This window comes from Magallana gigas, chromosome 6 (genome assembly GCF_963853765.1).
Source record: "Magallana gigas chromosome 6, xbMagGiga1.1, whole genome shotgun sequence".
NCBI classification, from domain to species: Eukaryota; Metazoa; Mollusca; class Bivalvia; order Ostreida; family Ostreidae; genus Magallana; species Magallana gigas.
The window spans coordinates 6,770,090-6,784,997 of NC_088858.1; the positions used below are offsets into that span (position 1 = coordinate 6,770,090).

General features: G+C 32.8%; 1 protein-coding gene across 6 annotated transcripts; it reads left to right on the forward strand.

Moving 5' to 3' along the window:
* Positions 1–9,980, forward strand: LOC105347881 (uncharacterized). 6 transcript variants are annotated; one of them, XM_034470952.2, is made up of 6 exons: positions 1–153; positions 4,114–4,443; positions 5,664–5,807; positions 7,333–7,871; positions 8,161–8,215; positions 9,294–9,980. In XM_034470952.2, exons 3-6 carry the CDS (start codon positions 5,715–5,717, stop codon positions 9,681–9,683), a joined length of 1,077 nt encoding a protein of 358 aa, XP_034326843.2. In that variant the 5' UTR covers positions 1–153; positions 4,114–4,443; positions 5,664–5,714; the 3' UTR covers positions 9,684–9,980. The 6 variants fall into 6 exon arrangements, with proteins under 6 accessions (XP_034326843.2, XP_034326848.2, XP_034326846.2 ...); XM_034470957.2 differs by having other exon boundaries at positions 5,668–5,807; XM_034470955.2 differs by lacking the exon at positions 4,114–4,443 and having other exon boundaries at positions 8–153.
* Positions 9,981–14,908: the final 4,928 nt, after the last annotated feature.

The following is a 14,908-nucleotide window of genomic DNA, read 5'->3' on the forward strand; positions in this document are numbered from 1 at the left end:
GCCGTCACATTGAAAGGTGAACGGCCTAGAATACTTATATAGGTACATTATTAACGTTTGAAGGTCAAACGGAGCTTTTAATATAGACTTTATGTACGGAACACAGGACCTGTTTGCGGAAGTGGGTTGGACTCGGCACATCAAAGATTGCAGGTAGGATTTGATCATTTCCCCTTTCTATATATATCCACATTTTTTATGCAATGTTGCTTATTACAGGGAGAGGACAGGAAGAAGTAGAGTAAATCGTGTGAAATTATATGGCTCTATGAAGTGTTTAATGAATAATGGATTTTCTTATTAATTTTTAGACTCTCAGTATATTATAATTACCATGTACAGTGTATGATTTTATTTTCTCAAAACACTCTCTGTTTAGAATACTTGCACCTAAATTAAGGAAGGAGTCTTTTCTGGTTTTCGACTTGTCAAACGTAAATTTGATTAATTGTTCATTAAATCAAGATGAAAGGAAATTAAAATAGTATATTTTTCTTTCTTTTTTACTATCATACAACTTGGCATAGAAAAATGTAATCAATGTTTAGAATGGAACAAGGACTATATTTTTGACGTAGGAAAATATCACATGTTGCGCAATTCAGAATTGCTGCAGATTATATATATATAATGAGTCTGTTTTAGCATTTTAAAAACAAGAACAATAATGTTGGATTTTTTTTACTAATGTGAACTAATAATATGATACTTGGGTTTCAGAATATGTTTTTAAAATATGATTTGCCTATCAAATAATATTTTTATAAGCTTTTTAAAGCGCCCATTCTATACATTGATTTTTGTGAAAAAATCACTAAAATCAGTTTTTCTCTCTTATGAAACGGTCAATATATTAGCTTTTCTGTCAATTTATATCTTTATATAAAGTCTTCATAATACATAAAAATTAGAAATATTTTATTATTGGAAGCATAAAAAAATAATCAAAACTTCTTCAAAATTTAAGAAAATTAGAGGAAATGCGGGTTAAGCAATATCAATTTTAGTATAAATATTTATTCCAATTTAGTAGTATAAGCTGATAGACACTCTCATGGTCTATGATTTCATTGAAGATTTGAATCTTCAAATCTTAAACAAATCTCTACAGAGCTAATATGTTTTACGGTGCGACCGTTGGGGCGAGCACAGCATGTGATCAAACAATGAATTATAATAAATTAATAAAATAAAATTAACAACGTGAAATTTGAATGCCAAAAAATAAAACATACCTATTTTTCAGTAAATTTTCATTATTCATAGTTTATAAGATTTGTTATAATTTATTTATTTATATATAATTTAATTCTGGTTGTAACGCGCTTTCTGATTGGCTAGAAAATTATTTTATATCGAATAAAGAATGTTGCCTACGTCATAGTAAGACTAACGTCAAAAACGTATCAATACGCCTGACGTTACGTTTGAATTTTGTACAATTTTACGTCATTTTAAAGGTCAAATGACTGTTTTTATCTACAACGAAGAGTAAAAAACTTCAATTATAAGCAATGAATTCAATATTTATTAGTTTTATACGATATAAAATGGTTTAGAACAGTTAACGCTTTTTTTATAAGTAAACTGCCCCAAACCATTTTATATCGTACAAAACAAATAAATATTGAATTCATTCCTTAAGGATGACGTTTACTCAGAATGAAAAAAAAATCCACTGATGATAATGAAAAACCATCTATTGTATGTTATAGACCTTTGATTGTAGTGTTGTTTCTCACTATCAGAAAAGTAGGTCAATGACCTACTTTTTGAGTTAATGACCATTGAATATTTTTTGAAAAATCAAGAAAAATCCCGTAAAATTTTACACCACGATTGAGATTTTCTTAATTGTTAAAATATTACAAATAATAAAACACTTTAAAAAATAAAATACAGTTTATGAATGGTAGTGGCACTAAAAAGATACAATGCATGAAGATTTCAGCAACAATTTTTAAAAATATTCTAGTCCGAATTTCCTCTATCAGTTTTAAAATTCATACCCATTATTGATCTGATTTTACAAAAATTTGAATGATGATAATACAAAAACATTTATAGCATTATATTACTTATTTTGACCTTATTCTGTTGGCATAAAATCTATATGAGGTCAATGATCAAAATTTTGAGATATGGTGTCTTTTATCGTTTTTAAGCATTTTTCAATATTCGTGAAAGTCGTGTCATAAGATTATTCTAATGAATAAGTGAGGTTAGAACTAACAGAAAATATGCAAAATTATAAATACTAAAATATAAAATCTTAACTTTCAATATTAGAGTACTACCAAAAAAAATTTAGCGGAAAACAAAATCTGCAAAATTTAGTCCGAATTTCCTCTGTTTGGCTAAAAGTCTATTTTTGTTTGAGCCTAATTTCATAATATAGTAAAAATACCGATTGTTTTGTCAATAATAATTCATTTCATAAATACTTTTTGTGTTTAGAACAAATTTGACTCATTAAATTGAATTTTATAACAATCCGAATTTGAGAACTCAAACCCTGAGTAAACAACACCCTTAAGTAGAACAATAGTTTAATCTCAGATACAATGTTGTTAAATAATAAAGATTTTAATATATTAATATTCATTGCACTGCATCTCCTCTTTTAAAGTGATTGTGATTATGATTGATTGATTGATTTCCCCCTTTTTTTGCAGTAGACATTTTTTCTTAAACTTACATATAAAACTTGACTCATCATAGAGCTCCCCCCATGCTAAATTTTTTTTCATTTTTGTCAATATATACATAGAAAATCGACTTACCATGGATTTGCCCCTCCACTTAAAAAAAAATAATTAATGTTTAATTTTATTTTTAGTTTACGCTTAAAAATATTTGCTGATCATGTTAAAAGAACATGGTGTTGTCCCCCCCCCCCCCCCCCCCCCCCCCCTGCATGTAATAAATGGAAGTGAAAATAAAGAAACCATTGAACTGCTTAAGAGCTGAAGGATTAGAATTTTCATGATTTATTTTTCTTTTTGCTTGCAAAGATTTTTTGGATGAGGGTGCCATCCACCCACCCACCCCCTTTAAAAAAAGGCGCTGCTACGTATAACGTTACGTTTCAGGAAATTACCGTAATTATAGTGAATAAAATATTTGTGAGCATTCATCCAAATTAGTGCAATTTACAACTGTTTCCTGTATCTGAAGAAATGTCCTTATTCGTCAGCTGTTCTTTATCTTAGCCTTTGCAAGATTTTGAGAGGATTTTGGTCATTTCAGCAGATTTACAATAACTTCAATTAGAGTAATTTCCCCTTATCAGTGCTTATTGTGACGTCAAAGCTGACGTCGGTTAAGTGTCGTCTTACTCTTTAAAACTCCCCTGAGAAATAAAAGTATGCGAAGTATACTGTTTTATTTACTTAAAAAGCATGATGTTTTTAAAATTACACATCTTATAAGCTTTTTAAAGGTTTTACTTTGGTTCTCGGGAGAACGTGATGTTGGAACGTGAGGTTGGAAACCATTGGTACTATGAATTGTGGGTCAAAATTTACTGACTCCGAAAAAATATATCGGATCAATGTGTAAACGTTTGTGACGTCACACGATTATTTTTGATTGAAAGTGTACTGAGGTGAACTTTAGAGGTAACATTGACTGTATGTCGCTTACATCGTTATTGTTTTTACTGTCTAAATTTGTCTTGCTGATTCTCGTGAGAGTGTGAAGTGATAAAAATTGCCATGATTACAGGGAACTACTGGGACGATTAAAACGATGCATTACTGGTCCGATTTACTGACGCCAAAAAAATCCGTTGAATGAATGTGCAACTATAGTCCGAATTTTCTATTCACACACGCCTTGCCGGTAGAGCTCGCTTCGCGCCGGCGCTGCGCGCCGGCGAGCTGCGCTCGCTATAAAGAGCTACACTTATTTTTATCACTCTTTACGTTGAGGAAAAAGGTAGTGACCTTGACCTGACCTTTATCCGAAAACAAAAGGTCAAATTTAATTAAACTGATAGAATCATTAAGTACTATGATCCGTTTGACTGTGTCAAAATTTCATGCATTTCTTATTATAAGAAGTATGTTTGATGATAAAAAGACTCCTTCCTTAAAGTCATTTCACTTTTAGCTCAACCCACATTGCAGAATCTTTAAAAAAACAACTTCCGTAAAAAAATCCAAAACGTTGAATTATCTCCAGGGAAATCCGTTGTTCAGTTTCTCCTCTCATTATGGAGCACTCGGTGTGAGAGTGTTTCAAGCACACTACAACAGTACACACACTGTCAGTCGCATTGTTAGAACGCGGACTGTATAATAGAGAAGATATACTGATGTGTGCTCACTGACGGTGACATTGTTATACATATGTATTTGGAATACTGTATGAAAAATATATGATTTCGGTGCGTTTGAATGCAGTTACAGCGTAAAGGAGGTCAATGGAGCACACGAACAGGTACTCTCTCTCTCTCTCTCTCTCTCTCTCTCTCTCTCTCTGTCTCTCTGTCTGTCTGTCTCTCTCTCTCATGTCCATGGTATGAGAATAGTTAAATGTACACGTATATCCAACATATATACTACACCTTAGACTATGAATATAAGAAACAAGGTACAATATTATGTTGTGTGCTGTATCTATATATATGTAACAAAATCTGAAAAAAAATAATTAAAACAACATGAAGAAAAAGTGTCTTTTCAAGTTACAGAAGTTGTATATATAATGCCTATAAATGCCTCACTGGTTATAGACGTTTGACCAGATACCAAACAATTGCAGCTTCTTAAAGTGCAAGCTGTGGATACTTAATGACGTTGTCTCTGTCTATCCTGCAGTAAATGTTTCAAGAATGGATTTACAAGAACTGAAGTAAATGCCCCATCCAGGGGACGTCAATGGCTCTCAATTGCTTAATTAGAACAACGGAAGGAGTGTCAGCTCTATGAGCATCATGTCTTGGAAAGTTTTCACCCAAAGCTTGAAATACAAGATTCTACCATACACAGTGCAGTTTATAAACAGTGTTATTCAGTTACACAGTTGCATAATATGCGATGTCAGACTTGTTTATAAACTAATAGCTTTCTGGGGAGCGGCTCAGCCCTTTCGATCATTATTAAACGTGCTGGAATACTTTGGCTTGGCGATCCAGAGAATATGTATACAGCCAACACCAGGAAGAGAAAAATAGGTCCTGCGAGCAAAGAGGCAAAATTTAAGGCTGTAAATGGATTTAGATCTATCCCAGGGCCACTCAATCAGAGGTGCTAAAAGTTTAAACTGTCAAAATATTTATTCTAAATCCAATAAACAATATTTATCGAAACAGATAAGACAGGAGCTACAAAACAGTGTCATTTTGTAAATTTTGTCACGTGACTTCGGAAGGAAAATCGGTGAGCTGCACTAATGTTATCGAACAGTCGATTGTGCGCACAAATTGATACAAACAATATGTTAAATCCTAACCTAGTACGTCACTTTGCACTTAATGGCTGAGAATATACACGTGTGTAACGCTTTAAAAAAGAAGACACAACAGGATTATATAATCTGTCCTAAGTTTTAATTAGTAGGCGACACAGTGTTTAAAAATAGAACTCTCTTGCATACTTAATTATTTGCTGACTGTGCTGAATCAGTTTTGGTCAACACTTTTGGATATTTTTTTTCAGTTAGAAATGACAATGACGAAATAAGGAAACCCCCGGAGAACTGATGTGGCTATGAATAGTCATCTTACATTGATTCTACAGGCCAGCGTCCTTGTGTATTGGTTCGGTAAAACATTAAACATGTGTCCAAGCGTCATTACCAGGGTAAGATTATGTCTATAATATCAGTAAGATTTATTTCTAGTCTAATTTATAAAAATAAAATCATGAAAGTTGAGAAAGTTTTTAAGGGTAGCCAGAAAGTGAAATGTGTATGACATTGTAAAATGCATGTAAACAAACGCAAATGAATGTCCCTGTCTTCATCAATAACAATGAAGGACAAACGTGACAGCACGTCTCTCAGCCAGTTGTGGTCCTTGTTTTATGTCTCGAAGACTACGTCTGCTATGATCGTAGAAGTGGTGGATGTCGACTCGGACCCGGGCCTCGGTAAACAGGTCACACTGTGCTAGTTCTGTCTGGAGTCCAGCACATGATGTATCAAAACATTCACGTTTTATGAATTACGTCATTCTTTTAAACATCTGTCAACGTAATTTAAGGAGGTTGGGTGACCACCAAATTACCCATCAGCTCTGCCGTAAACTTTTAGATGTTTAGTAAAGAGAAATATTTAAAACATTTTCAAGGATATCTATCTATCAATGTAATGAATCTATACCTTGACCTTTGTGTTAAAATGATGAATTAAATATCGATATCGATAACACAAACGCATTCATTAAGGAGGCTGAATGGTCGACACATTACCGACAGATCCGCCGTAAACTTTTAAATACATTTTGTATCTAGGAAAGAAACAAAATATTCTAGCTATGAAATTTGAAAACAGAACTATATTTTTATAACTTTATAAAGAGCACGTCGTCTAAAGAACGTAAATACAGCCATAAAATGGACACGACGACCAACAGCCCTTTTAAACTACTGCAGATTATCAAAGAAATAAAATGTTAGATGGGACATGCAGTGCTATAATAACCAATGCAGAAGTTAAAATTCACTAAGATATCCGGTATGTCACAACTTTGATATATGTAGATGAAAATTTCAAGCATGTCAAGTGGGGTTTTTTTTGTGTGTTCCTTCCTTCGCTTTAAGGGTCTAGGCAGGAAACAAGGGAATCCCGTTTAACCTCCAGGGAAAACATTTTTGGTCCGTTTTGATCAAAGTCTGTCTGAGTGTGATTAAAACGTTATTTCCGTGGGTTGATTTTTAAAAAACACGATTTCTTGAAAATGTGTATTTTGTGCTTTGAACTTGCAATTCTTGGTACCATACTAAACACCTATTCTCATATCTAAATATATACATGTAGAAAATAAACGTACAATCAAATTGGTCCCACAGTTTATGTTTTGTCTCTTCACTTTGAAAAGAAAACAACTAATGTTATGTGCTTAATTGTGACGTCATGGCAATGACCTCGACCGATTCCTTATTTTAACGCTTGTACTTAATTCCGCAATTCAGTTTTTTTTTTTAAATTACGGGAATATAAATCGCAAGCATTAAACATCTGTAATATTTTTGTATGGTTTATGGCTGTCGAAAAAATATAAGTCAGATTTTAAAATCTGCGAGGAGTGCTTTTAGTGATATCACGCAGATAGAAATTCCCCGAGCGACAGTAAAAACTTGTAACCAAACCCTTGTTTTCTTTCAGCCTCGCCCGACTTCCGTTGAGGACTGGTTGGATTTGGTGCCCTGTCCGCCACCCAACAGATTCTCCTTACTGTGTTCAGAAGTCCCAGACTGTAATCTGCTGTTAAAGATTCTAGATGTGTGTTTGTCACAATACTCTCTTTACTTTAATCAAAGTTTAACTGATGAAATAAAGTGCTCGGAAAAGGGGACATGTGAAGCGACAACAGCTTGCAACGTTAGTGAAAAAATTAATGTTTCATGCCAAGTGACTGAAGACAGCACAACAATAACAACAGAAGAAGATTACGTCACAATGACGTCGTCCAAACAATGGACATCATCAGTAAATTCAAGGAAACCATCAATAAGTTCAAGGACAACATCACAGACGACAGCTTATCACGTGACTGAATTGAAATCAACCCTTTTAAGCATTACCATAGAACATACTGATAATACAAGCTTAATGACCAATGTTTCTATTTCCAATATATCTACAGAACTCGAACACAATGTGCATGGTGAAAGTACTGTGATTTCAGTGGTGGTTTTCCTCGTGTAAGTGTTACTCACTGTTTCTTTTTTTTTTTTTTTAAATTTAAACAATATTTTATTATGCAGTATATCACATAAACGGATGGGATAGCAGGCATTGCCTATTTAAATCCTCTCCGACATACAATGTGTTTCTTTTTTAACCAAACCCATGCCATACAAATTACAACTAGAGAGCAGCAACAATTCTTGTTACCAGACGGCCACTATATTATTGTCAATATTGCTATCTATAACCACTTTATTTAATTGTAGGGATTTTATTTATTTATTTTCTTTATTTAATTTTCAGATTAGTACATGTAATAGCATTTGTTGTTGGTATATTGGTGGTCAAAATAAAGCAGGTAAGTAAAACATCTGAAAACCTAAATAGAGTAGATTAGTTTCGCAATTTAGGAATCCTGAGATTATTGGTTTAAAAATATTCGTGCGTTTAGTTTTAATTTGAGAATAAATTGCACATATTTTCTATGTAATGAAATCGATATTCAAGGTTGTCCACATGCAGTTTTCAAATTGTTATCCTAAAGATGCCGTTCATTCTTCTTACTATTGTACTTAATATTAATAATTGTATATGAAAGAATAAAAAAACCATCTTTTGGTGTCCAGGCATTGTACACAAAATAACACCATTTTAGTTCAATTGTAATGGAAAATATATTACTCAGTATGAATAGTGGATTATCTAGTAAATGGATCTTTGGTAAGTCAATGTCCATACTTGCCCGTATCTATATTTTCAATGTTCATACCTGTCTCTATTAGGTCAAATTGAATATCAATCCTTACAGGTTTTAATTAGGTCAATGTCATACATGTCTGTCTCTAGTTAGTCATTGTCCATACTTGCCCTTCTCTATTCAATGTTCATAGTTCTCCGTCTCTATTAGGCCAGTGTCCATATTTGTAGGTTTCTATAAGGTCAATATTCATACCTATCAATCGCTAGTAAGTGAATGTCTATAATTGTCCGTCTGTAGTAAGTTAATGTTCATACTTGTCCGTCTGTAGTAAGTTAATGTTCATACTTGTTCGTCTGTAGTAAGTTAATGTTTATACTTGTCCGTCTGTAGTCAGTTAATGTTCATATTTGTCCGTCTGTAGTAAGTCAATGTTTATACTTGTTTGTCTGTAGTCAGTTAATGTTCATATTTGTTCGTCTGTAGTAAGTCAATGTTTATACTTGTTTGTCTGTAGTCAGTTAATGTTCATATTTGTTCGTCTGTAGTAAGTTAATGTTTATACTTGTTCGTCTGTAGTAAGTTAATGTTCATACTTGTACATGTAGGTCCCTAAAAAGTCAATGACCACCCCTTTTACGCAACAGATTTTTTTCTTATTACGCGAGATCTACGTGTATTAGATAATAGCTGGGATAAAGTATTCGGTTCTTTTTATGTTTGTGATTCATTTTTACAGAAATATGACGTCAATGTTCGACCTTTGTTCCCCACGCGGCAAATCTCCACGTCATCACGGACTCCCATGCTCCGCTCAGACAAAGGGTGCAACATTTTGTGTCTTACGCTGAAACGGCGAATTACGTCACGAGAAAAGACAAGGGACCAGTCAACGTTGGAAACCACTGATAACCCGTACAGTGTCGTTCCCATGAGTGAACCTCCGTGCTTTGAAGATGGAGAAAAGGGAGATGGGAAGAATGATAATGAATGCATGGAAACGGCTCTAGATCTCTCAGTTCATGAGTATGAAGTATGTACTGTCGAGAATTACGAAGAAGATAAAGAAGTTAAAGAGATATGTAATATTCAAGAATTCGACGAAGTTAAGGAAGTTAAAGAGATGTAAAAAAATTATTTCAATTGTACCCATTAAACATTAAACTTACCAGTGGAGACGTAACATTAAATTCACACTAGATTGCGAGGACCCAGTGCAATAACGAAGTACAATTTACGGGTATTGACTATATGACCAGTGCGGAGTCCTCAGTATTACTTGAATGCTTGTTTTATTTCATGTTATAGGGCCATTGATTTATATTACAAATATGAATTCATCATGTTATTACTGGAATGACACAACAAAATAATATATTTTATTTTTTAATAATTAAAGGAAATAATATTTAACATACATCTACAATCTGTCTCTGAATCGTATTATCATACCGGCAGATTTATGATGAGTGTTTTGGCACCCGTACCTCTGCCCGAAATTTTTCAAATATTAGATTTCGTTTTATGAACTAGAAAATTATTGTAAATAAAATAATGTCTATCACAACACAATGAAATTGATAAATTTGATGGCTATATGATATGAATTAACCTTCAGTAGTTAAAAGGCAGATGTAAAGCAACTTCAGGGAGTTGACAGATTTTCAAGTAATCCTAAAGATGGAGTGGAAGTGGTTGTTACATAGATGATAGTTACTACTATGCAGACTCTACTGGCCAAGCACTACTGAGACACTCCACAAATAATGCTGACACTTAACTTTCCTCATTTCATCATCTATCAGCAAACTCACAGGGGCCATTATGATCCCGTTTTAACATTAATTTATGGTTACATTGAAATTAATGTTAAAACGGGTTTGGCCCCTGTATGCAAACTCTGAAAAAAAAGACACAAAAATATGTGAATTATTATAAAACTTAGTTTTATACCAGTTTTAATTCGTTTTCAGATTTATCATTTGCACAAGTAAATCGGGTTAAACATAAGATTATTTTGCTAAATTACGATTATTGATGAGGAAGTCCACATATCAAAAACTCAGTTGTTAAGCTTGAATTCAGTGTGTTTGTGTAAATATATAACTACCGTTGTAAATTGGTTTATTTACACCCTCACATTAAATTTAAAAACAAAATAACAAGACACGCCCTACCGGTGCTCTACAGTTGTGCATGGCGGCAATCTGAATTCAATCATATCACAATTACTATAGCACAAAAAATTGGAGAGTTGCTCAAAGCTGCCTGTATACTTTGTGTATTTATTTAATCTGTGTCGTTTGGCGAGTGAGCAAGTTTCGTAAATTTTACTGCTGATAAAAATGTCTTTACTAATTAACTAATTTAGACTTCTACTTAATGGACAATTAGTTCTTTGGGTGGGGAGCTTAAAGTTTCTGATTACATCCACAATATACAATTAGTCATACATGGTACAGTGAGTAGGTTTATACTCCTTAAGTAATAATGTGGGAGTCTAATACAGATAGTGTTTCATTGCGGTATGACATGCAATACAGAATTTTGTTTTATGAAATATTACATTAATATTTACATTTTCAATTGTCTTTGTCTGTGATAACATTACGTATCAATTTTGAACCCTAAAACCCAATAACTTCTTAAAACACGAGTGACATATAATGGGCGTGTCTTATATAGCTTAACCAAATAACGGTTTTGGCTGCGCTGCGTAGTAATACATAGCATGTGCTACAGCTGTACAGGGAAAAATAGTGGTTTTAAAATAATGTTGTTTTAAAGTATGTAAATTGGAATTAATATAAATATAAGTAATAAGGAATTATTCTTTGAATATTATGAGGTGATAGTTTCGGTCGGAGCGTGGTCAAATCTATCATAAAGCCAGTGGCGTAGCTAGAGCTAGAATGAAGTATAGGCACCAAATACGGCGAGGGGTCCAGGGCAGCGCCCTGGTAGGGGGTTCAGGGGGGCAAAGCCCCCCGACGGAAAACGGATTTCATGTTTTATAGAACACACAGGAACAAATTTTAGGCACTTTTCGCACATAAAATTTTGAGTTTTTTAAAAGATTTTTTCGTAGGAAAAAGGCAAAAATCATTTTTTAATACAATCCAACATTGTTTTCACCAGCAGTCTATTTTTAAGCGTTATCAAAGTGAATGGCGGGAAGAAGATGGGGAAATAAGATAGGGCAAATGCCCACTCGGTTTCATCGTAAAATACAATTTTGAATTTATTTTATCAATTAAATCAATTCAAATTTATTATAATACAAGTTTGCAAAAGCACAATTTCTAAATAAATTCAGTTTTTATTATGTTTAACAAACGATAGAAAAAAAGATTACCTTAAATTTTGGTGGAATCGAACCCACAACATAAAAATCCTTCTTATGTAAGGTTAGCTAATGTGTGGTGCTCTAACCTCTGAGCCATTTCACACATAACAAAATATGTTGTTTAAATATTACGAGTGCCTTGAACTTTGGCCACGAATTTGAGGACGAATCATTTTTTCAAAACGTTCAATTGCTGAGATACAAAATGAAATCGGTTTGTTTTCCATAAAACCTTATTTAGACTTTGAGAAAAATATGGAGCAGAGACTCACTATAAACAAGAAAAGACTTTGAAGTTGTAAAAAAAAAAATGACACTATTGGAAGTTTTGATATACGTATACGCCTGTTTGAGTCAACCTATTCCAAGTATTGAACATATTTTAAAAAGGTTAAAAATCGATGATATGTTAAATATTTATTGTTTTGAATATATTTTTAAAAAATATCAGATTTATTGATATTTAAATTTTTCAGTATCTTTTCCGTCCGTGCATAGGTTTTACACGCCTTATCCATCCATCTTCTTACACTAAAGCTATTATTTGTCTCTATAGTTTCGTTTACTATTAAAGGGAAAACATTAAGACTTTGTAATTGAATATCATGATTCAAAAACAGTTGTAATGGTTATATTAAATTTTGATAGTAATAAGAAAACAGAAATATTGCTTTGTTGTTTTTTTTTAAGTCGTACATAATGTTACACGAAGTCAAGGCGTCCATTTTTATTAGCGCAAATTTGTCAATGATAGTTGAGATCGCAATATGCCTCGATCTATGAATATGATTTTAAACATTTCATCCAGTGGTCTTACTTTTGGTTTATTGCCCGACATTTTTTCATTGATTGACTGCGCAATAATTAGCATCATCGACGTCACATATTTGTGACCTCAAACAATCAGAGTTTTGAAATAGGGAAAAGAAAGATATTTGCTGTGTGCTTTTTTTAAATTTTTTTTTTTAAATTAAATGTCATATTTTAACATTTATAATTTTTGGTCTTAAAATCATGTGTAGGCACGTGCCTTAAGTGCCTAACGGCAGCTACGCCACTGAAAGCCCTTCGGGCTTTATTGGATTTGACCACGCCCCGATCGAATTTATCACCTCATAATACTTAAAGAATGATTCCTTATTCCTTAATTATTTTTGTTACTAGTATATATTTTATTATAATAATTATTTCAAAATAACCCTCAAATATATTTTTTTATTCAAAGTATTATACAATTTATAATAAGATTTTAGAGAATACATGTATATCTAAAACAACCTACAGTTTTTTGTAAGGGCGGGCAACTGAATTATCCAGAGAGTGGTAGTGGCTATATTGAATAATAAACACTTTAGTAAGAGAGATAACTCTCATTGCCTAGATTTGGTATGAATTACAGGGAAAACGATAAATAGTTCAAGTCATTTCGTCCAGCAGAATAGTATGCTTAGTTTGAAAAAAGTTAATACAAATAACTTTTATGATGACCAGCATATTTTCTTTTTTTTTCAGCATACGTATTAACAAAATACTCTGAACCAAATAATAATCATTTGCCGTTATTTTCCCAGCGCTCTTTTGGAAATCAGGAACAGGATAAACGTCGTACTCTACTGTAGATGGTTTGCAGAATTTCTTTACTTTAGTCATTTTCAGAAATGACGATTCTTTTAAAATGCATCAGTATCTAGGTCAATGGTCTTTCGTCTCCTTTCTCTAAAGGGGCTTTGTCGAAATTTAACAAACACTCCAACAGTTCTTGTACCTTTTATTGTTCTTTATATTGTTTGTCAACAATTCAGTGACCCCGTTACGTGATAAGAAGTGCCCGGATTGGAGAACAGGCTGAACAGTTTAGGATGGTTGAACGTTTCACGAAATTTACGCGTACACGTACCTTAACAGTTTACGTGTAGGGTGGTTAAAGCGTTTTACTGAAGTACATGTAGGTATGCCGATCCATAATAGCCCCAGATTCAATGAATCTGGAGGCATAACAGATATGTATGGGATACATACTCAGTAAACTTAGACATCATTTCCATGTTTAAGTATCAGTATATAAGAGCGGAATGTGTCCTTATATATGACATTTTCCTGTTCTTGAAGAGTTGCCCCCCCCCCCTTTTTTTTGCTTTTAAACTCTAAAAAATCTATCCGATGGAAATTTATTTACAAATTCTATTCCTAATAATTAAATGCATATTTTCACCATCAAAGCATTTATAATTGATAATCTTAATACTCATTTTTTTTTTCAAAAAGTTACTTGTTCCCATATACCTTTATGCATTCTTCGTTGATTAATAACGGCTTTTGAAAATTTCTCGTGCTAACTCGTTTTCTACTCTAAAATGCTTCGAATTAATATCAGGATAATTATTTAATCCATAATGGATATTGAAGGTGAGAAAATAAGGTCCTAATATGCATCGGATACCTTAACGCATACATGTACTTAAATTAAAAGGAAAGCATTTAGATATTCTAATGCTAAAGTAAAACGTTATGTACATGTACAGGTGTGTACAGAATCGCAAATAGGTGCAGTTAAAATATTTGACGCTTGATTGAGTGTGGATTTAAGAAATGTTCTTGTCAACCTTATAAGATTGCTTTCAAATGAAGTGGTATTCAACAAATAAGTGAAATTATGTAGCGTATCAAAAAACTTTTAAAACCTAAAACACTTAATCCATCATCCCACTTCGTCACTCTCAAAAATAAACCTAGGTATGAACATACATGTATTCAATTTCAATTTCTTTATTAACCAATTAAGGGCCCTCAAGGGGCAACATGAAGACTGTACATACAACATCCAATGTACACATAAAACATTCCATAAACATACATGTATACAAGAGGGAAAGAGTTGGATGATTGAAAGAGCTAGGACAGACATGAACATTTGATTAGTATATATATATATGTATGTTTCTATTCATTCAATACAGTGTCTTCTATATATTTATGTTAAACACCATACATAAATATGTCAAAATACA

Coding starts and splice junctions, on each gene's coding strand:
- LOC105347881 (XM_034470952.2), top strand. CDS start 5,715: ATGAATAGTCATCTTACATTGATTCTACAGGCCAGCGTCCTTGTGTAT. Junction 5,808..7,332: donor GTCCAAGCGTCATTACCAGG/GTAAGATTATGT, acceptor GTTTTCTTTCAG/CCTCGCCCGACTTCCGTTGA. Junction 8,216..9,293: donor TGGTGGTCAAAATAAAGCAG/GTAAGTAAAACA, acceptor TCATTTTTACAG/AAATATGACGTCAATGTTCG.